Consider the following 24,323-nt stretch of genomic DNA (forward strand, 5'->3'; position numbering starts at 1 on the left):
GTTTATCAATTCACTTTTATTATTTTGCTATCGTTAAAGGAAATTACGAATAATTTTTATTAAAAAATAAAAGTGAAAGTTATTAAAAAAATTATTATTATTATGCTGATGGGTTTGTTTTTTTTTTAAAAGTTCTTTGGGTTTTTTTTTTGTCGAAATGATTATTTAATAAGAAGCTTATATATATATATGTACATGAAACTGCCCTGAGTTTCTCCCGCAGTGAAGACCACCAACGTTGATTGTGTTGTATTCTATGTACATTTGAACTTATTAACCATAAAGAAAAAATTTTTTTTCTTTTTTTCTTTCTTTTCAATTGTGTTTCTTTTTAATTACTAAATTTTTTTTTTTTTTTTTTTTTTTTTAATGTCAATAAAATTCTAATGGACTCTTATATTGTTTAAATTGCGTTAAGTTTTTTTTAATACATATAATCTATTTACATTGTTAATTGTGTGGGTGGGAGGGGGGTAAAGGGGGGGGGGAAACCTGTAATAAAAAATGTATAATTTTTATTATCACTTTTCCACCTTTTTTTTTTTTTTCTAAAACTTACTAATGCGTTTCAATATAAAATGTTAATATGATTTTTTTTTTTTATTATAACGACAACATTTGTAAAAAATACACAATTTTTTTTTCATTCAATATTTTTTATCCGATATAATAGGTAAAAGAGAGATAGATAGATAGATAGAGAGAGAAAAACTGGTTTGTACAACAACAACAACAACAAAAAACATCATTATTTATTTATTTGTAAAATCAGCAATCGTCAATAATGTGAATTTATGGTTATTAGGTGATATCCACAGAGAGTTGAATATAATATATATATATATATTAAATAAGTCAATGCCAAACAAATGAAATTTAAGGACCGAAATGAAATGATACCCAGAACAATTAAATTAGGCTAGAGGCGATGGCACGCTTCTTTGGTGGTCCAAAACTACATTAACACAACCATATCTAGAAAATGTCTTTTCAATTTATTGCACCCGCTTCATCACCGGTACATATGCATAAATTTATAATATATTTTTATATTTATTATTATTATAAATAATAAAAGTTTTCTGATAAGAATTAAAATATAAAAAAAAAATAATAATAATTCATTCTATTTTATGAATAAATTTTTTTAATTAATTGTGATGTTACTTAAGAAATTTATTAAATAAAAATAAACAGAATTTTTAATAAGTTTGTTTTTTTTATGAATGCGTTTTTGTTGTATTAATTAAAAATTAATTGAAAAAATTTTTATGACAAGTTCTAAAAAAAAAAAAAATATTTATTTATTTATTTATTAATAATTTTTTTTGTAAATAGAATATTTTAATACCAAGAGATTTTTACTTATACATTTATATGTGTCTGTGTGTATTGGGATTTATTTTAAATTTAATTAAAAAAATAACTAAAAGTGTAGACGAAGCTATAAAAAAAAAAAAAAAAAGAAAAAATTATTTTTAAATAAAGCAACTCACAACTGAATTGAGTTAAAATTAAGTTAAAAAAAAAATCCAGCTGTTTGTTGAGTTTTTTTTTTTTTGTTTTTGAATACACACACACACAAAAATTAAATGAAAATTTTATTAAAATTTTATAATTTACTTTTTTGAGAATCATTCTAAGTTAATATGCTTTTATATTTTATTATTTTAATTCCAAATTAATTAACTGTTAGAAAAAAATATATGTATAAAATTTTGTTTCATCATACAAAAGTTTGTTTAAAAATTATATTTCAATGAAAAAAGTTTCTTATGGTTTCATCAACAAAAAAAAAAAAGGTTTCTAATTTACTTTTTCTTTTTTTTTCGTCTTAATTATAATATATAATTATATACGTATTTTGTTTTTCTCATTACAAAAAAAAAAAAAAAAAAAAAAAAACAAATTGATTACTATAATTAAAAGAATGTTGTGGATACATATTTTGAATGAAATGAATAAAATTAAAAATAAAAAAAAATAGTTATCACTAAAATTATTTGAATAATGGGTCGATATTATTAGATAATAAAGGTTCGGTATATATTTTGCACAAATTTTGCAATATTTATTTTTAAAAAAATAAATGAATAAATAAACTTTTATTTTTTTAACATTCTTTTTTTTTTTTTTTTTAAAAATACCAACCATTCGCTTGTTTATCTTCAAACTTTTTGTTTTGTTTCACTAAACTTATGTTTTAAAAAATATTTAATTTATTTCCGATAAAATTTTTTAAAAAATTAGTGATTTTATTATAAGCATAAAGTTTTCTTTAATGAAATTATCTGTAGTTGTAAACAAATTGCTGATGATTTTACAATTATTCGGTTGTTTATTTATTGTTTTACCTAATGCCATGAGGCAATTTTGAATATGTCCACGTGGGTGGTCTACCGCAAACTTAGTTTTTTTCTGCGTTGTCATGGTTACAAGATCTCTAAAGAAACGTTTAATTCTAAAACAAAACAAATACTCAATTCGGATTTAAATATATTAAACTTAATTCAAAGGAATAAAAATTGTTTGCTTTTGTTTGTTTTACAACTGTTTTTTTTGTTTAAATATTATTATATTTATTTAGATATTCAATTATATGTATTTATAAATATGGCGGAAAATAGTAAATTTTACAATAATTATTTTCATTGCAATTAGTATTTTATCATGTTTTGAATCTGTACGTTAAAATTTTTCGACCAATGAAAAAACGCTTCTATAAGCTTCGGTCGTCTTCGTAAATTTTCGATGAAATTACTACTAAAGTCAGTTTACGTTGTGTAATGAATTCGTTAAGTAGTTTTTCGCGAATGCTTGGTCTGAATATGTGTTTGTAGGTTTGTTCAAGAATTTATATTAATTTTTTTTTAAATCGCGATGTCGTGTATGTGTTTAATATATTATGATACGTGAAGATAGTGTACTTATGTAATTTTCAAAAAAAAGTTATCAATATATTATTAGTTATATGTGGTAATTGTAAATAGGGGTGATAACATACCCATCTAAATGAAGACACTTAGAGGAACAATTCTGCTCCTGCAGAGCCGCACAGCTCGTATGTTAGCCGTGTTTCGACACCAATATGGTGGCCTCCACCACGAACAATAGTAACATTCATTTGGAAATAATTAACGACAAAGGAAAAACAGAAGCAAAACGCTTTTCTTCTTGCCGCAAGGATTTATTTATACGTACAAGCTGGACAGACGCGGCTTTGGCTCTAGCCCAAATAGAAAAGGTTTGTGTAAAAAAAAAAAAACCACGTTATTTTAAAATAATTTGAAAAAATTAAAATTCCAATTTTAGAAATAAATTCCTTTTTTTTTTATCTTAAAAACGTATAAAAACTTTCGGTATCAGGTTAATGTAGTATATCTTACTTGAAATGAATATTTAAAATGTTGCTGTTTTCATTAACCGAGTGGTTTCTATTTTCGCTCTTTCACCCGCCTGCACCTAAATATACAAAATTTTTTTGTGGCGTCTTGGGAGTTCTTTATAGTTCAACTCACTTTTATAACTTAATCAACTTTTATCTAGACTAAAAAATTTTAATGGCGCGGTATCTAACATTGTTCTTTTATTATTATTATTATTATTATTTTAAATTTTGACTTTTTATAACTGCTATTTCAAACAATTTTTTTTTTTTTAATTTGAGAATTATTGTTTTAAGAACCGATTCCTTTTAAAATTTATTAATTTTAATTAATGTTTGTATCAATTTTTTCTCTTTAAGAAGTACATTTTAAATTTTGTCAAAATTATTTAAAACGTTTAGAAATTTAATAATTACATTATTTTCGCTTCATTCACTTATTTATGTAACTTTATAAAAATATTAAAATCATTAATAAAAAAAAAAATTTTAAGAAAAATTTGGATTAATTTAACGTTTCCACTTTTTTTTTTTTGTTTGTATTAAAAGTGAATAAGTTGTCGCAGTGAAAGTTATATATATTCTAGAATTAAAAAAAAAAAAAAAAATTTAAAGTAATTAAGTATGTTTTTTTATAAAAGTTCATTGAAATATTAAAGAATTTACAATTTTTTTTTTTTTTTAAAAAGAAATTTTAGTTAACTGCTATTATCATTATTATTATTATTATTTCATTTAGGATGGAAATTTTAAAACTTCCGCCATTATGCGTTTCAAATATCAAAGAAATAAAACTATTGTTCTTTCGGTTTACTATTGTTTAAAAACAATTAAAGGAAGTGCGAGATACAATATTTTATTTTTTTATCGACTAAAGTTTAAATTTATTCTTCTCAGCCGTATGATTATTTTTATACTCCCTAAAAAAAAAAAATAATAATAATAATAATAATAATAGTGAAAAATACAAAAAGAACGACACACAATATAAATCCTAACCTAAATTTTTTGAATCTGGCAACATTGCCGATCTCAACCATCGTGTTGTCATGACAATACAGTGACGTCACGCTCACACAGACCACCCAGTAGCAAATCTGGATTTCGTCACACTTCGTAGTCAAGGAAACGTTACGTCGACGTTGCCAAGTTTATTACTAATTTTTTTTACTTTTACATTAGAGTAACTTTGTTTACTTAAATTTTTTTTTTTTTTTAAAACTTTATTTTTACGCGGTAAATAAGTTTCGAAACAAACGTTTTATTTATTACAATTGCGTAAAATATGAGTTTTTTTTTTTTTTTTTATGAAATCATTTATAAAAAATAAAAAGAAATTTAATAGATAATTTTATTGTTTTAAACATAAAACCCTTGGTTGATTGAAAATTTTATTTATTTTTTCCAAAGCAAATAAACCGTTTTTTTTTTCCCTTCCCCCATTAATAATAATAATAATAATACAACCTTATTTTTATTATTATAACGTATAAATCCGTTAAATTTAAAAATTCCTCAACAATTTTATATATCTCCATTTTAAGTTTAATTTTTTTGTTGTTGTTGTTGTCTGATTGTAAATAAATTTATTTTATTAACTTTTTTTCAAAATGAGTAATACAGGTTATGAAAGTAATTTCCTGGAGGATTTGATTGATTCATTTTTATTTTTTTTGTTGAAACATCAAATGAGTAAAAATTATTATTATTATATTTTCAAAATTTATATTATTGTAATTTCATGCTTATTAAAAGCATCGATTATTATTTAAATTTCATTTTTAAAAAAAATATATATATATGGATATTTCGTTTGTTTGAATCTTAATATCCTCGTGAGTACTTTAAATATCAAAAATATTATATGGTATATATATATATTAATGGAGAATTTTTTATTCAAGATTATATTTTTAATAAATAATTGATAAAATGTTACTTTTTTTTTACTTAGAATACAATAATTTATAAATTAATCCGTTTGAAATTGTAAATGATTTGGCTACAAGATAAAAAAAAAACAATCAGCCTCGATAATTTAATAAAAAATGCATTTGATGATGCATTAAATATATTATTATTATTATTATTATTATTATTAGTGTATTAAATTTGTTGTTGTTGTAGAATTAGAGGTTTTACTTAGTCGTTAAAAAAATTTTTTATTTTTTCATCAACGTTTTTTTTTTTTTTTTTTTTCCAAACACTCCTGTAATAAAATATATTTTACACTAGCATGTGCATTTTTTTTTTTAATGTTAGAAAATGGTTAATGAGCCATTTACATTGTTGGCAACTTTCTGTGAATCACTCAATTATATTATATATTATATTTTTTCTACCTTGGAATAAATTACTTGAGAGGAAAAAAAAGTTCAAGTTTTTTCTTTCATTTGAATCTGTTGTATTAGTTTTATTGCTTATTGATTTTGTTTTTCTCCTCCCTTCGATATAAAAAAATATAATTTTATTACGGTAGCACTAACCTAAATAATTTGGATTTTTAATAATAATAATAATATTAATACTGAATATAGGGGTACCACTTTTTTTTTTGCAACCTTGAATTGTATGTCTAACAATTTAATTACCGAAATAAAATTCGGTGTATTATGTAATAATTGAAAAAAAAAAAATTATAATTTAAATTTAAATTAAAATAAGGGTATTTGTACGTTAAGGAAATAAATTCATTTAAATTAGTTGTTTTGTTTGAAGCTTGTCTATTGAGTATGTGGGTATTTTTTTTAAGTACCAGCTAATTTATTTACAAAGCTTTTAAATATAAAAAAAAAAAATGTCTACAAATAAGAAAAAAAATGTGTAAAATATTATTATTAATAGCTACAATATATTTACATATAAATAACAAATAATTTCCCACGTGATAATAATAATAATAATTTTTTAAGGCGACTAGCAGAAACCATGGCATGTCTTTTATATGTCTTCTTTTAAAATCTCAAATGTGTTTATACATTCTATGACAATAAATTTAAAAATATAACTTTGATCGCATTCTTTGACGTTTTTTTTAAATGTAACATATTAATATTATCAGTTATTGTTTTTATTATTATTATTTTTTTTTTATTTTAAATTTTGTTTTTTATAGGGCAAAGCAGACGGGCAACGAACTGCTTTGTGGTTGCGAGCACGTTTGCAAGCCCACCTTTTCGCGTTGGGCTGTTTTCTGCATCGTCACGCTGGGAAAGTCCTATTCGTGGCTGTTTTAGTATTGGCTACGTTTTGCGTCGCTCTCAAATCAGCCACCATTCAAACAAAAGCCGAGGACCTTTGGGTAGAAGGTAAGTACAAATACAAATTTGTTGTGAAATTTTAAATTATTCATCATGGAGTAACATCGTACTACTTCAATAACCCACGGTAACAATTTCACAAAACGTTATCAATAATCAAATGTCATGCCAATTAATCTAATAAAAAAAAAATTTTTTTTCTAAAAGACTTTTTTATAAGTTATCTGTACCATTTGAGGTCATATAATTTTTATGATTTACTGTGTTTTCATAAATTTAAAAAATAAGAAGAAAAAAAAGAAAGGAAAGGAAAGGTTTATTGTGCAATTTTTTTTTTTTTTTTAGTATCTTGAAGATTTAACTAAAGTAATGTGACAATGTTTGAAATGAAACAACCGCGCTCCTCAACCCTTGCTTGCACATTTTTATTCCAAGATTAAAATGACCCACCGCATTGGAGTCTACCTACCTGTGTGGTCCATTGGTTCGAACTCGTAAAAACCGGGCTCTCTTACTTAAACCGAAACCCGGCTTGGTTTTTTCTTAAAATAAAATTATGTTTTTCTGTGAATTTTTCACCGGTCTTTGCACACACACACACACACACACACGGCTATACATTGAAAGTAGTAGTAGTAGTAAACGACGGTTTCTAGTTATTCTATGATGCTTTGATATTTCGATATATATTCGATACAAAATATAAATGAGATTATCTTTTAACTAAATTGTCGAAAAATGTTTTTTAATTCTTAAGAGTGTGACCGTATTTACGTATTAACTACGAGAATTTTCCATGTTAGGAATGCAAACTTTCGAAATTCATTCATTATTAAATCTTGAGGAAAATTTAAAAATGCTTTTAACGTTTTTTTTTTAATACCTTACCAAATGAACCGTATCCCGCAAAACTTGATTTTTTTTTCTTCAAAACGAAAAAAATTCGGTTTAAAATTTACAAAAATTTTCCATTCATAATCCAGGCTTTGACGATCGTAAATTACTTTTAAAAAAATATATATATTCCTTTACAAGTTAAACAACTTTAGAAAAAAAAAACCAAATTAACTGTAAATTGGTGGTTAATGGGATCAAGGAAATACAATTGGCAACACTGTATAGATGATTCGTTCGTAGTTTGCTCCGTTTACCTGACAGCGTGATGAAGATGTAAACTTAAGTTTTAAAAAAAAAAAAAAAAATTTTTTTTTTTTTTTTTTTTGTACCCGGTCTCCCTCTAATGGTGGATGGAAAGGTATGAAAATATAATTTAAAAAGCGGGAAATGAACCTAAAAAAAAAAATTTATCGCAATAATTTTATGAATTTTTATTTAATCTTTCGAGTTTTTTCAATTAAATAAATTATTTTGTCGTACTTTGTTTGTTTTTATTGTCGCGGTTGGTACCCTTGCATATTTCCCTACGTAATTAATGCCGAGTATAAGGTAACCCGTTGGATTCGAATAACGTTTAATTGTAATAATTCACATTTAATTAAGAAGTTTTTTTAGCCACCGCCTTGTATGATTGTGTTATTTATTATTAAGGAAGAAGAAAATGAAACGACAAACGAAAAATTTTAGTTTTTTTTTTTTTTTTTTGTTAAATTGTAATTTTATTAGTTTTACCTGGAATTTAAATTCTTTTTTTTCTCTCTCTCTCTCTCTCTCTCTATCTCACTTCCTCTCTTTATATATTACAATGCAAAACATGAAATAATTTGAAAAAGTAAAATTTTGTCTTAGCCTTAGGGCGAGTATAGGCCACCCAATAAGCCCGCCCACCGGTCACCCTTCTTCTTCTTCTTCTTCTTTTTTTTTAACCCAAATTTTTCTGCTTTCTTTTATTTCTTTTATTATTATTATTATTATTATTTTTTTTTTTCTACTTATTGTATTTGTTTCCAAAGTTTTCTAAAAAAGTTTTTCTTTTCTTTGTTGTTTTTTTTTTTTTTTTTTTTTTTTAATTTTAATGTATTGTTCTTTTCCCTTTCCCCCCTTTTCTAAAAATAAAGCTATTTTTTTTGTTTCCTTTTACAACTATATGTGAGTTTACAAAAAAAAAAAAAAAACCTCATGATTGATACTTGTTGTACTTACAAACAATAATTTTGTACAAGTTGTCAAATATGTTTAAAAAAATAAAAGGGGATGGAAATAAAAAATAAATTTTTGAAAAATTTTAGTAACAAAGAAAGAAAGAAAGAAAGAAAATTAATTAAGATGGAAGGGGATGATATTATTTATAAAGGTTTCAATTTTTAGAAATTTTTCCTTTTGTTTCGGCCATCATCTGTTAAATGGCGCCTAAAAAAATTTAAATTTATTAATAACGATTCCTGTTGTATACGGCAATGTAATTTATTGTAACATGGATGCCATATGGATAATGTGTCGAAATATCTTTTTTTTTTTTGTTTGATGGAGCCTTTTATTAAGAAAAAAAAAAAAAAAAACATGGCTCCAATAATTTTCCAAATAATTCTATCAAAAATAGGACAGAATCATTTAAATCGGAAGTTTAAACTTCAAAAAAAAAAAAATTCTTTTTTTTCACTTTTTTTTTGATATTTACCGACAAAACTTTTGTAAAAATTCAGGCACCACCTTAATGTTGGATGAATTCAAGACATCTGGGGGAATTCGGGGGTGGGGGGGGTGGGATTCGGTGAATTGAGATGTTAAATTCTTTAAAAAAATGTCCGGTCTATGAATGGTTGGTTGGTTAGAGTGAGGGATGACATTTTACAAAGACTTTTTGTGTTAAAAATTTTTTGAAAAATGTGATTTTTTTTTTCTCTCTCTCTCTCTCTCTCTTGTTTAAAATGTCTCTTTTAGAAGGTCCGCACGTTCGGTTGAAACTTTTAAAATCTAAGAAGATTTTGTAAAAAGTTTTTTTTCTACACAAACGATTTCGAATGAATAACTAACTATTATTATTATTACTATAAAGATGAAAATGTCAAATTTCAAGAGAAAAATTTTTTTCAAATCGAATTTTATTATTGTTATTATTATTTCGAATTCCATTGATTAATTTATTAGTTGACTTTTTTTTTAAAATAAATTTAAGAGACAAAAAAATATTTTACAATCGAATTTACGTAGAAAAAAAAAAAAAAAAAATGAAAGTAAAAAATAAATAAATAAGGAATGGAAATAAAAATGCGGCAGCCATGTTTGTTTTAGTATCGACTCATTGATTGTGTTTTATTACCCTACATTTACAATTTATCGGTTATTATTGGCGCAATACGCACTACGACGGCTACGCTCAATTCAACTTTTGCATCGGTGTTTAATTTTATTTATTTATTAATGATAATGATAATAATAATAATAAATTATTATTACGGATTTATGTCGTGTTAATTAAAAAAAAAATAGTAATAATAATAATAATAATAATAATAATAATAATTACAAAACGAAAAATTATTTATTTGTTTAAAATGTTCAGGAACAGGATAATTTTTTATTATTATTTTTTGTTTCTCCCTCCCTCCTCCCCCTCCCCAATGTAGCTGTAAAAAATATATTATGTATGTTTGTATATATGAAGCCAGAAATTAAAAAAAATTTCCTTTTCCAAAGTTTTCTTTAAAGGAATAATTTTTTTCTTTTTTTATTCCAGAAGGAGGGCGTTTAGAAAAAGAACTGAGATATACTCAGAAAACGTTAGGAGAAGCTTCAGGTAGCACTCACGAATTATTAATACAAACATCTAAAGATTCTGAGGCATCGCTTTTACATTCTGGAGCACTTCTTGCTCATTTAGAAATTGTCAAAGTGGCAACAAGTGTTAGTGTGCATCTTTTTGATATGTAAGAATAATTTTTGATTTAAAAAAAAAAAAAGCAAAGATAATTTATTAAAAGTCACATCTTACATCTATCTCTATATAAAATGGTTTTATTTATTTTTTTTTTTTTTTGTATAATACAGAACCTGGAGACTGAAAGATATGTGTTACTCACCGAATATTCCTAATTTCGATGTTCATTATATTGACCAAGTAAGTAATAATAAACGTTGCAATTTCAAATTTGTATTTCAAAATATACCCAAGTTAAATAAAATTTACTTTTGCTTTCATTCGTATTGATTTAATTCATTTTTTTTTTTTATACAGATATTTGAAAACATTATTCCTTGTGCCATAATAACTCCTCTGGATTGTTTTTGGGAAGGCTCAAAATTATTAGGACCTGACTATCCAGTGAGCATACCGTAAGTGACATCACTACAAATTTTATCATTATTATTATTACTTTTTATATATTTTCTTAATTGTTTCGTTATTGCACTTTTTTTCTTTTAGTGGTATAAGGTCAAAGGTTAAATGGACAAATTTAAATCCTATTACATTAGTTGAAAAAATGAAGACGTTTGATTTTACATTTCCGTTTAAAACGTTGGAAGATTATTTAAAAAGGGTATATATATATATACACATAACCTTTTTTTTTTTTTTTTTTTTTTTGAAATAAATTTCTCTGATCAAGTTAAATTAGTTCATAAAATTTTATTTTATTATCTTTAGGCTGGAATAAGCACTGGTTACCAAAAAAAACCTTGTTTAAATCCAAAAGATCCAGAATGTCCGACAACGGCGCCAAATAAAAATGGACAGGTAAAAACTATTTTACAACTAACTGTTTATATATATATATATATATATATATATATATATATATATATAATTTAAATTATTAAAAAAAATTAATTATTATTTATTTGCAAATAATAATAATAATAAAAGGAAACATTAAATGATTTTGATTATTATTAAAGTTTTCTTTATTTTTGAGAAAGAGAATTTTAAAATTTATATTTGAAGACTTCATTTTTTTTTTTTTTTTTTTTTTTCAACCAGGGTGGTCCAATATAATAATAATAATAATAATAATATAATTGCTCTATTTGTAGGTGGGGTTTTCATGTTTTTAATCCCTTTTAATGATAATGAATCTCAACTTGGGTGGTCTTATCATCAACTCTACACACAATTTCTTAAAAACTCAATGAATGATTTTTGTTTATTTTTTTTATATTTTTTTTTTTGTAGTTTTGCATGATGTATATTTTTCAAACATTTTAAAACTTGATATTAGTTGATCAAAACTTTATGTTTAAAATTTTTTTTTTTTTTTTTTTGATTACAAAGAAGAAATTATTTTAGTATTATTTAAAAAGTTTCCTTTTTTTTTTTAGGTTGTTTTTTTCGTATTGCATGACTAAATTAGTTGAGTAAACTAATTATTAACTATGTATATGTAAAAGGAATTGTTTTTAAATTGATTTTAAAATTTTAGGTACCTGATATTGGTGCTGAATTAACAGGGGGATGCTACGGTTTTGCTGCAAAATATATGCATTGGCCGGAAGATTTGGTTGTTGGGGGAACCAAAAAAAATAAAACTGGTCACATTACAAGGTGATAACCTTTTTTTTTTTTTTTTTATATTATGATGTGAAGCATATATGTATAATATATACACATAATTATTTAGTATTATAAAAATTTAATTTGTTTATGTGTGTATTTCAGAGCCAAAGCTTTGCAAACGGTTGTTCAGCTTATGGGAGAAAGAGAACTTTTTGAATATTGGTCTGATACGTACAAGGTTCACCACGTCGATTGGACTCAAGAAAAAGCGGCATTAGTTTTGGAAACGTGGCAAAATAGGTTTGCCGAAGAAGTACGGAATCAAATACAAAGTGATTCCAACACTAGTTTATATAATGTTTACGCATTTTCCACGGCCACACTCAACAATATATTAAAACAATTCTCAGAAATAAACGTATTTAAAATAGGAATCGGATATTCAATAATGGTGGGTTTTGTTTTGTCCAAAGTTAAAATTAATTTTTTATTATTATTATTATCATTATTCATATTTAAATTTATTATTTTTTAATTTTTTATTAATTTTATTTATTTATTTTTTTTTTTTAGTTATTGTATGTAGGATTAACTCTTTTAAGGCGTGAAGATCCTGTACGGTCTCAAACTGCAATCGGAGTGGCTGGGGTATTATTAGTATCTGTCACTGTAGCAGCTGGTTTAGGTTTTTGTTCGCTTTTAGGGATTGCATTTAATGCTGCGACAACACAAATTATACCATTTTTGGCTTTAGGCCTTGGTGTAGACAATATGTTTCATTTAACTCACACTTATGCAGAATCAGATAATGAAGGAAATATCGACGTAAGTTTTATTTTATTATCTCTTTTTTTTTTTCTTTTTTTAAATTCAATTCATTATAAAAAAAAAAAAATATATATATTTTTTTTTTAGGAGCAAACTGGGCTCGTTTTGAAAAAAACTGGTTTGAGCGTTCTTATGACTTCACTTTGTATAATGTGTACATTTTTCGCTGCTGCTCTTATACCTATTCCCGCTCTTCGTGTCTTCTCTCTTCAAGCCGCCGTTTTAGTTTTATTTAACATCGGAGCAATGCTATTGGTTTTTCCTGCTATAGTTAGTCTCGATCTTCGACGACGTAAATCTGAAAGAGTCGACCTTTTCTGTTGTTGCATGCCTAGTCCAGAAAAAGAGCCGTCTTGGCCTTGTTTTTTGTTTCCATTGAATTCTCGACGATACGAAAATTCTAGAAAGTTTCAAACTGTAACAAGAGCATTACCACCTGATCGTAAACACACCGTCACCGTCATAGCTCCTACGGCAGGTTCCGAAGAGAAGTGGATTGGTATGGCGGATACACCGTTCGGATCTAAGCCTTATAATATTGCTACAAAGAAAAATGTTCAAGTTTCAAATCATTATGTAAAATGGAGTTTAACCAAATTAGTTGCAGACTACTATGCTCCTTTTCTAATGAAATCTTCTGTAAAGGTATAATAAAAGACAAAATAAAATGCCAAAAAAAATATATGAGTGCAAAATTTTTAATTAGTTGCTTTTTTCCAGGTTATATCTATAATACTCTTAATAATAGTATTAATTGGTAGTGTATGGGGTATGATGAAAGTCACGGATGGATTGGACTTGACTGATATTGTTCCTCAAAATACAAATGAATACGCTTTTCTCAGTGCTCAGGGCAATTATTTTGGATTTTATAATATGTACGCCGTAACTCGAGGAGAATTCGAATATCCGAATAATCAGGAACTCCTTCACGAGTATCATCAGGCTTTTATAAAAGTTTCTAATATAATGAAAAATGACAACGGCGGTCTTCCAGAATTTTGGCTGGAAATGTTTAGAGACTGGCTTATAGGTCTCCAAAAGGCATTCGATAGAGACTGGGCTAACGGTTGCATTACCCAAGAAAGGTGGTGCGCAAACGCTTCCGACGAAGGAATATTAGCGTATAAACTTTTAGTTCAAACAGGTCATGTGGATAATCCTATTGACAAATCATTAGTTCATCAAGTTCGGCTAGTTGATTCAAAGGGTATTATTAATCCAAAAGCATTTTATAATTATTTAAGTGCTTGGTCTTGGAATGATGCTTTAGCTTATGGAGCATCTCAAGCGAATTTGAGGCCGGAGCCTCGTCAATGGTATCACACCGCGAGTGATTACGAACTGAAAATTCCAAAATCGGCTCCCCTAGTGTACACTCAACTTCCATTTTATTTATCTGGACTTGGTGACACGCAAAAAATAACAAACTTGATTAGTGAAGTTCGTGCGATTTGTCAGAAATTCGAAGACCGCGGACTCCCGAATTTTCCGTCCGGTATACCCTTTTTATTTTGGGAACAATACCTTGCATTAAGGCAAAACTTTGGACTTGCCCTCATAAGTGCGCTTTCTGTAGTGTTCGTTATTGTTACGGTTCTACTTTTAAATTTTTGGGCAGCACTTTTAGTTACATTTTCATTAGCTTCGATGATTCTTCAACTTTTGGGATTGATGGGAATATTCGGAATTAAATTGAGTGCAATACCGGCAGTTCTTCTTATTGTTGCAGTAGGAATAAAAGTACATTTTACCGTACATATATGTTTGGTAAGTTCATTTTACTTAAATAAACAAAACTAACTTTAAAAAAATATTATATTTAATATAGATATTCTAATTTTGGTTGAAAATAATAAAGATATTATTAAAACATAAATAATTACAGGGATTTATAACTTCTGTCGGTGGTAAAAATCGAAGAACGGAATTGGCTTTGGAGCATATGACAGCACCAGTAATTCATAGCGCTGTTACAACATTGTTGGGCATAGCCATGCTTTCCTTTTCTGAATTTGGGTTTATTGTTAGGTAAGAAAGATTGAGCAAATTCAAAATTTTTTTCCATAATTATTAAACTTATTCAATAATTTATTTGAATGTTTTAAAATCAGTTAATAATATATATTGTTTTTTGTACAGGTATTTTTTCTACGTTTTATTGGCGTTGATAGCTGTTGGCCTCTTGAATGGTCTAGTCTTTTTTCCGGTGCTTCTCTCTCTGATTGGCCCTGCTGCCGAGGTCGTGGGAATAGAGCATCTCGATCGCATTTCCACTCCTTCACCAGAACCTCAAAATATTAAACCTCGACCATCATCTTGCCGCGTGAGCAAAGTTGTCCTTCCTCGGCGACATCATTGCAATCGTCTTCATTCGGAACCTTCGTTGACCACAATAACTGAAGAAACTGGATCGTGGCATTCGACTCATTCGATACAATCCATAATTGTACAACCGGAATTAGTCGTACATACAACGACTTACAATGAGCCGAATTCATCAAACGAAGAAAACATACAAAATAATTCAAATTCAGATGGTTCTACATCTTCACTCTCATCAATTCCAACGTCTAGTTGTAATCAAAATCGTGTAACTACCAAAGTAACGGCCACAGCCAAAGTTAAAGTAGAATTACATGCTCCTCATTCTAAGTCATTTCAAAAAACTTCATCATCATCATCATCATCATCATCATCATCGAAGAAAAATTATGGAAGGAAGAAGGAATCAAAAGTATCAGAATCATCTAATTTCATTCATAAATATACAACGTAACAAAAGTGTCCTTAGTTTTCATGTTTTTTTTTTTTTAATTTTATAATCAATAATAAAAAGTATTGTATAAAAAAAATGTTTCTGAATGTAAAATGTCAATGTTTTAAGTTATTTTATATTTTATTATATTATAAGTAAGAAAAGAATAAGTGTGCACTTAAAAATATAGTTAATTTTTTGAAATAATGTAATTTTTTTAAAAAATTAATCGAAAAAACTTGATTTATATGAAAAAAAAAATTTATTTCAAGTTGAATTTTTTTTTTTTTTAATAATAATTTTTGTATATTTTATAATTAAAAAAAAAAAAAAAAAAATGACGATCAACGAAATTAATAAAAATTTATTGTATACTTAAATATTATTATATATATTTAATTGTTAGGATTATTTAGTTTTTCATATCATTTCTCGATTCTATTTTTATCTATTTATTTATTGTGTCTTGGTCATTAATTTATATAATTTCTTTGTAAGTGTATGCAAAAAAAAAAAACAAAAATGCATGAATGCAATTAATTATTTAAGTTATATAAAGTATTTGTAAAAAAAAAAAAAAAAAAAAAAAAGTATGTAAAGAATCATGTATATTATAATAGAAATTAGAGTTAGCAAATTTTTTTGTACATTTTATGAAAACTAATGAAAATTTTTTTTTTTTTTTTTTAAATGTAACTATATAATTTAATTACCTCAATAATCATTTTTTTTTTTTTTTTTTTTTACCACTTAAAAATTATGGTGTGTAAACAATAAATAATAATAAAATTGTGAAAATTATTTATTTTCAATTAATTTTTTTTGTTTTTTTTTTTTGCTTTTGTATTTTTTCCTTTTTTAAAAAATTAAAATTTTATTAGAATTTAAAAAGTAAATGTTTTCCTCAAGAAAAATAAATCAAATTTTAAACAAAAAAAAGAAAAAAATTATGAAGATTTTGGTTTGAATTAACCTAAATTTTTTTTTATATTAAATGTTTTCTATTCGAAAAATATAATAATTTATTTTATACACTGCTTAATAATTTGTTACTTTTCATTAAGTAATTAGTTACTTTTTGTTTTTTCTAACAATAATTTTTGTAAATGTAATCAATTCCTCAACTATATAATTTTTTAATAATTTTTAATATTTTGGCAAATCAAAGTAAGTAAGTATTATTTTTGAATTTGTAAATAAAATTGTTTTAATTAAATGTTGAGATATTTTCCTTTTGATTACACAATGTTTTTTAGAGATGTAAACTTTCAAAGCATTAATATTTTTGTATTTATATATTATTTAGTAAAAAAACCTTGGTTTAAAGTAGATCTGATTTTTTTTTGTTTTTGAAATTTACGTAAAAAAAAACTGTCGAACAAAGGATAAATTGTCGACACTTCGTCTAATCATAATATCGTGTAATCAAACAGTCATGACTAGATAATTTTTTGTACATTTTATAAGCTCGTAATAATATTTATTTATATTTTTCCCAATTAACTTTTTTCTCGAAATTTTTAAATAAAATAATATAAATAATTTTTTTTTCGGCAGTGTGTAGATCAATCTTATTTGCTTTTATTGTGCATTTTTTTTTTTTTTTTACTTTGAATTAATTTTGTTTTTTTCAAAGGCCAAACTTAATTAAGTTTTAAGTATTATGTGTTTTAAATTAAAAATGGATTATTTAAATCAATTAATTAAATAAGTGTTATTTTTAATTGATATGTGGTTTTTTACACATTCAAAATGTATATGTTCGAAGGAGAATATCGAAGAAAACCGGAACAATGTCTTTCAGGTGCTAGTATTGTAACGGAAAGAAATGAATTATTGCAACATGTTCGCCAGCAACGTTTGAAACGGGAAGAATGTAGAAAACGTACCAAATGTACTGTTTTAATTCAGGCATTTGCACGAGGGTATTTAACAAGAAAGAAATTTAAACAAATTGAAAGGATTTCTTTTGATTCAATTCTTCAGGAGTCTGATTTAAAAAATAATATCAATGAAAAAACTTTGGGTTTGCTAGTTAAAAAACTTCTTTTTTTTTATGATGGTGAAAAAGATGATAGTAGGCTGGTAAGATAAAATCTCTTCTCTTTTTTTTTATCAAGTATGATTTCTAAAACTTTTTAAATATAATTTAGAGCTATAACAAATAATTTAATAATTTATTAAATTCGGTTGTTCGTAAATTTAATTTCAGTGTGATTTTTGGAAACTTATTTATTGAGGCATTTTCATTAGTTTAAATGAAACTTTTAAAAGTTTTACATTGATTTTATTAGTAGGAGTTCAAATAGTTTGGTCAAGCTATATTTCAAACATAACTGTTCAAGTTTTCGCATATTTAAATTAATTTTCTTGATGAAGTATTACATAATATACGAAAACATTATTTTACTTTGTAAAAGCTTATTCTGTTGATTAGTATTATTAGTGAATTCTACATTTCTTTTTGTTTTAGGTGACAATATCACAAAGCATTTTGAAAGCCAAAAATAGGATTATAAAATTGTCAGAAATAACAAATAGCTCTTGGTCTTGGCATCTTCAAAGGTTATTAAATTTAAACATAGGACAAATGTTATCTTCAGTCAAATTTAGAAGCCCCGATTCAATAGCAGTGTCATTAAGAATGTTAGAAATATTTACTTCCATGGAAGTTATTAAAAATGTACTAAATGAAGAAAAAGCTAAGATTTTAGTAGCTAGAATATTTATTTACCTTGTTGGAAAAAATTATTTTAAAAGCCTTAAATTTTTAATCGATGAAAAAACTCCTCCTTTATTATGTGAATCTGTTGAACCTCCCACTCCTTTGATTGCTTGTTTGTTTGATTTACTGTTAAGACCATTGCAATTAGTAGATGTTGTATCATCATCAGAATTCAGGTAAATTATCATCATTTTGTCATAAAAAAATATTTTTAAAACTATATTTTATTAATTTCAAATGTGTACTTTAATACCCTCTATAATACATTATTGTAATTTTTTTTTCAGCATTTTTTTAAAGCATTTGTGTAAGGATGTTTTCTCACCGAAATTATCAGAATCAATGAAATTATTTGTAATTCCTGCTTTTGCCGAATTATCATCTTTCCCTTATTTTCAAATGCTAGAATTTTTAAGAGATTGCAAAGTTAATGGTAACATGAAAGATGGATATTCAAGCTTATTTTCATCTAGCATGCTGTTTACCGTTTTGTACTTGGAAAAGAAACATTTCTGTAAGTTAAATTTTTTTTTTTTTTTTTTTTTTTTTTTTTGATTTAAGAAGAGAAATAAATTTTCATGTTCAGTAATTCTTATACTGAATATATGTCTGTATTTTAATATTTAATTTGCCTCATTATGTGTGTTTCATATGAGATATAAGTTTTTGTAAGTACAGAAGTAATATAATGAAAGCAAAAGCAAAATATTTTTGCAGTATTATTAATATTAAGTTTAAACACATAATGGTACATAATTTTTGTGAGTTAATTTAATTGATAACAAAAAAGGTTTAGTAAGTAATTTTTAATTTGAACCAAAATCGAAAAAAAGCACATATTTCAGAAGCTATTTGGAATTTAAACATTTCAACGATACATACATATGTGTGTGTATATTCAAAAAAAAGAAAATTATTAATTGTATTTCCTAATAGAAACGTCTTAATAATTTTTAAATAATATGTATTTATTGTTTAACAATTAAGATTTTCAATTCAATTCAATTTAATGCTGTATTAATTTTTTTTTTTTTTTTAAAGGAAGGAAACGGTTATTGATTTTGATCTATGGGGAAAAAAAGTTTTTTTTTTTGTAAAAGAATACATTAAAAAATTAATAATCATTTTTGTGTATAAATTAAAGTTTGAAAAACAATTTTAAAAAATTTATAACAATATATATCTCGTTTAAAGTTTAAAATTAAAAAATAAATAATAATATTTTTAAAAAAACCGAACCGCCATTAACGCTTTAAATATCGAATTTTTAATTTATTTTTATTAATTTTTTATTTATTTATTCGTTTAATATTATTGTGAAGAACTGTTGCAATAAATGATCCTAAAGCGGTGTAACGACATTTTTTTAAATTTTATTTACGGTTGTAAAAATGAAATTAAAAATGTATCTTTGGGGGGGGGGGTTTGAAATGAAATTTTAAAAAAAATATATATATATATATATTTTAAAACCCGTTCTCTTTTATTTTAGCTCGAAATATTTATTTTTATTGAAATACTATAACGGATTAAACAGTATTTAAAAAAAAAAATAATAATAATAAAAACAGTGCAAAAAACTTCCTTAGGCGACCATCAGAATTTCCGTGAAAAATCAAAAATATTTTCTAGAGGTATGTGCCTTTTTAGACAGAGAAAACCTTTTTTTTTTTTTTTTTTTTTTTATAATTTTTCATAAACCGTTATTTCACGACTACATATCATTATTTATTTATTTTATGTCGGTAATAAAAAATGATTCATAAAAAAAGCTGGAATAAAAAAGCATATTTATTATGAGCAATGGCTGTTTGTGGTATGCATAATGCTCATATTGTGTATATATAGAATACATGTAAATTGCATATTAGAAGGCATTTTTTAATTTGTTTTATCACATTAATAGTTACAATTTGTTTTTTTTTTTTTCAAAAATAAGGTATACTTGGATATAAGATAAGATTTCATTTAAATGAATACAAATAAATAATTGTAATGTCTACAAAAATTAATCTAAATATATATATATATTTTAATGGAACAAAGAGGAAAACAAAAATGGCGTCTGATTTACATTATATATTGTATGATGGAATTATATTTAAAAAGTTTTTCTTTTAACATTGGAAATTTATTAAATAAAATCAATGTAATATTATATATATAATATATTATTCTACTATAATATATCTACTGCTATGCCATAACTATATTGTACTGTAATATGATAACTTTAAATTTTACATTCAAAGTTATTGGGTATTTTTTTATTTTGTATGTTTATAAAACGAGGGTTTAAAATTTTTAAATTAATACAGCATTATTGAAATGAAAATTTTTTTTTTTTAAGTTAAACTTATTTTGTGTTGTAAGTTTTTTAGAAAAAATTCCTAAAAAAACAAATAATTTCAGGGTTACACTTTCCTCCCAGTTTGGGTGAATTGACATGTTATCTTCAAGTAATTGCTCCTCTATCTGCAAATGCGAGTAAATTAAATAAAACAATAATTAACGAAGATGAAGAGGATGAATTAGGTGAATTCGAAGTTGATAAAATAGATAACACCGTGGAAGAATCATTAAGTGATGAAATCGAGGTAAATTTATTTATTTATTTTTTAATAAAAAATTTAAATTACAATTTTTATTTTAAAATTTACATTTTGTTATATTTTAATTTCAGATTCTGGAATCTTGCATTAGTATGTTAAATGATCCGATAAAAATAAATAATCTATTAACGTTGATTGACGAAACGGAAGAACCATTAATTCTTCAAGCTCTGTGTGAAATTTGTTATAATTTGCTCATATCAAATAAACTGGCCGTTTATAAATATAGGTTAAATTTTTGTATTATTATTATTATTATTATTATTATTAATTTAGTAATGTAATATTTAATATGTAATATGCGTTAATTTAATTTACTTCAGATTATTATATTTGTTGGCTTTCAAACCTTCGTTTTTGAGACATTTATGGTCCGCCATACAACGTGTCAATCAAATATCAGTTTTTGGTAGTGCTACACCTCTCATAAATTTCATATCCAGAGGAATTCATTTAAGTTCTGACGAGTCTGAAAGGCTCATCCTTTTGTTGGCTGTATTTTGCGCTCTTTTTAGTCTTTTAATTTCAATCCTTCACGATTCTGAATTTTACGGAGACGAAAATGGTTCCGGTAAATACGAATAAGTCAATTGCTTTGAAATAATGATGTTAACAAGATTTAATAATAATTTTTTGAAATTTTTTAAATTCATTTACGGTTTAGGTTCGAGTCAAACAATGCCATTCACTCTACAACAGCTGGTTGCGATTACAGGACAGTTAAAAGATATTTCATTGGGTTTAGTTGATTTGGCTTTTCCAGATTCCAGACCCGCAGTCAAAGAACATATTCGTGGAATAGAATATTCTATTTCTTTTCACCAGCCACATTTGTGGTCAAATCTATTTAAGGTAATTGGGAATTTCAATTTCAGGTTTAAATCGGATCTTCAAACTAAAATAATTTAAATTGAATAATTTATACAGGTTGTTGTAAATTTAGTCCGACAATTACATGCTCGAGACAATCGGCGGCCTTTTTGTCCCGAAGATCATTGGATATCTAAACAAGTTCAAATTATATATCAACCCTCTGAACTGCCATTTCGAAAAAAACGTTTGAGGGGATATCGTCCCTTTCACGGTTTACGTGCTCTATCTAGAGAAGAATTAGGTATTTTTTCCCCCCCCCCAAAAAAAAAAAAAAAAATTTTTAGTCGAAGAATTAAATAAAAAAAATTTAAACTCTTTATTTTAATGTAATTTCAGAGGATGGTGGTCCACCATTAACAACAAAAGAAGTGCGAACTGCTACTCTATTGATGGAATTACCATTTTTGGTACCTTTTCAAGAAAGAGTCATGGTTTTTCAAACGATAATTTTAAAAGATAAAATGGAACATCAAGGAGAAGCGACTCGTTTTTTACAGGGACCCATAATTGAAGTTTCAATTAGAAGAAATTATATATACGAAGATGCCTTTGAAAAACTTTCCATTGAAAGTGGTACGTATAAGGAGGAATTTATTTTCTATGTAAAAGTAAATCATTTTTTTTTTTTTTTAAATAAATTATAATTAATAATTAAAATATTTCAGAGCCCGAAATGAGACTAAAAATGAGAGTTCAACTTTTTAATAGCGTCGGTTTGGAAGAAGCAGGTCTTGACGGTGGCGGATTATTTCGCGAATTTTTATCCGAACTATTAAAAACGGCTTTCGATCCGAATCGTGGATTTTTCAGGTTGACCAAGGATAATCTCTTGTATCCTAATCCTCATGTACATTTAATTCTAGATGATTTTCCGAGACATTATTTTTTCATTGGGCGAATGTTGGGAAAAGTAAATAGAAATTATATTTTAAATAATACGAACGTTTTATTTATTTACTAACGTTATGAAAAAAATTTTTTTTTTTTTTTTTTTCAAAAGGCTTTATACGAGAATTTATTAGTGGAATTGCCTTTTGCCGAATTTTTCCTTTCGAAACTTGTCGGCAGGCATTCTGACGTCGATATTCATCACTTGGCATCTTTAGATCCACTCATGTATAGAAATTTATTGTTTTTAAAAAGTTACGAAGGTGACGTTTTGGATTTAGGATTAGACTTTATAATAATTAATGAAGAATTAGGCGAAACTAGAGTGAGTTTTTTTAATTTTTCATTATTGATTAAAATAAAGTTTTTATTTAAAAAAAAATTTTTTTTTTTTTTTGTAGATTGAAGAATTGAAACCTGGAGGAAAATCAATCCCAGTTACATCAGCCAATAGAATAGAATATATTCATTTAATGGCAGATTACAAACTTAATAAACAAATAAGAACTCAATGCGTGGCTTTTAAACAAGGTCTTACAAACGTAATTCCTTTGGAATGGATTCAAATGTTTAATAACAAAGAACTCCAGGTACTGATATCAGGTGCGGAAATTCCCGTGGACGTTAAAGATTTGAGAGAACACACAAAATACGCTGGAGGATATACCGAAGAACATGCCACCATTAAATTATTTTGGAAAGTTGTGGATAATTTTACGGATGCGCAAAAAAAACAATTGTTGAAATTTGTGACCAGTTGCTCTCGTCCTCCTCTTTTAGGATTCAAAGTAATTTCTGGAATTTTTTTAAATATGATTAAGTACGGATTTGATTTTGATGTTATTTTTTTTTTTTTGCACAATTAGGAATTAGATCCGCCATTTTGTATTCAAAGAGCGGGAAACATTGATCGATTGCCTACTGCAAGTACTTGTATGAATTTGTTAAAACTTCCAGAATTTTCTGATGAAAAACTAATGACGGACAAACTCGTGTATGCAATACAATCAGGAGCAGGATTCGAATTAATTTAATTTGGTCTCATTTAAAAAAAAAAAAAAAAAAACAATAAAAATAAATTAACAAAATTTTGCTGTTATTCCTTTAATATTCTAATTAATTTTTTTCTTGTATTCCTTTCCCTAGGGGTTTTTAAAAATTAAATAAAGTTAAATTATTAGTTTTTCAAGATTTTTATAATATTATTTAATAATAAAATAAAATTATTAACAAATTTTGTGGTAATTGTAGAAAGTTTTACCCAAGGTAAGTTTTTTTGAATAAAAAAAAAAAAGTTCGTTAAATTGAATTTTCTTTTACGAAATGACTTCAAAAACTTCTTCTGCCTCTTTACAAATTTATTTTTTAAGGAAATAAACGATTAAAAATTAAATAAAATTTTTAAGTAAGTATAAAATCTTTAAATCGTAGTTTTTGTTAATAGAATTTTAAGACGTATCATTAGAATTACGTAAATTTGTCGATACATTTTTATTGGTAAATAATATATACATGTGAATTGTCGCCATTTGTGTATTGTTTTCAGTTCATTAATTTGTTACTAAATAAGTAATAAATTAACGTTTTCATTTAGGTTATAATTAT

At 25.3% G+C, this 24,323-nt stretch overlaps 2 protein-coding genes across 2 annotated transcripts; both read left to right on the top strand.

Annotated features, from left to right (window-relative positions):
• Positions 1 to 3,088: 3,088 nt before the first annotated feature.
• On the top strand, positions 3,089 to 15,641 carry Phum_PHUM390440 (patched 1, putative; the record flags this gene model as incomplete). Its single annotated transcript, XM_002428502.1, has 14 exons — positions 3,089 to 3,244; positions 6,501 to 6,693; positions 10,280 to 10,469; positions 10,591 to 10,660; positions 10,778 to 10,875; positions 10,967 to 11,081; positions 11,189 to 11,278; positions 11,961 to 12,082; positions 12,197 to 12,485; positions 12,608 to 12,859; positions 12,950 to 13,507; positions 13,583 to 14,632; positions 14,751 to 14,893; positions 15,005 to 15,641. 14 exons carry the CDS (start codon positions 3,089 to 3,091, stop codon positions 15,639 to 15,641), a joined length of 3,963 nt encoding a protein of 1,320 aa, XP_002428547.1.
• A 1,731-nt stretch (positions 15,642 to 17,372) lies between these two features.
• Positions 17,373 to 23,752, top strand: Phum_PHUM390450 (uncharacterized protein; the record flags this gene model as incomplete). Its single annotated transcript, XM_002428503.1, has 13 exons — positions 17,373 to 17,705; positions 18,094 to 18,521; positions 18,633 to 18,859; positions 20,758 to 20,912; positions 21,029 to 21,186; positions 21,281 to 21,528; positions 21,622 to 21,809; positions 21,885 to 22,071; positions 22,167 to 22,403; positions 22,496 to 22,740; positions 22,831 to 23,043; positions 23,120 to 23,506; positions 23,585 to 23,752. 13 exons carry the CDS (start codon positions 17,373 to 17,375, stop codon positions 23,750 to 23,752), a joined length of 3,174 nt encoding a protein of 1,057 aa, XP_002428548.1.
• Between the last annotated feature and the right edge of the window lie 571 nt (positions 23,753 to 24,323).

The sequence above is a fragment of the Pediculus humanus genome, genomic scaffold, assembly GCF_000006295.1.
Source record: "Pediculus humanus corporis 1103172107869 genomic scaffold, whole genome shotgun sequence".
Lineage (NCBI taxonomy): Eukaryota > Metazoa > Arthropoda > Insecta > Psocodea > Pediculidae > Pediculus > Pediculus humanus.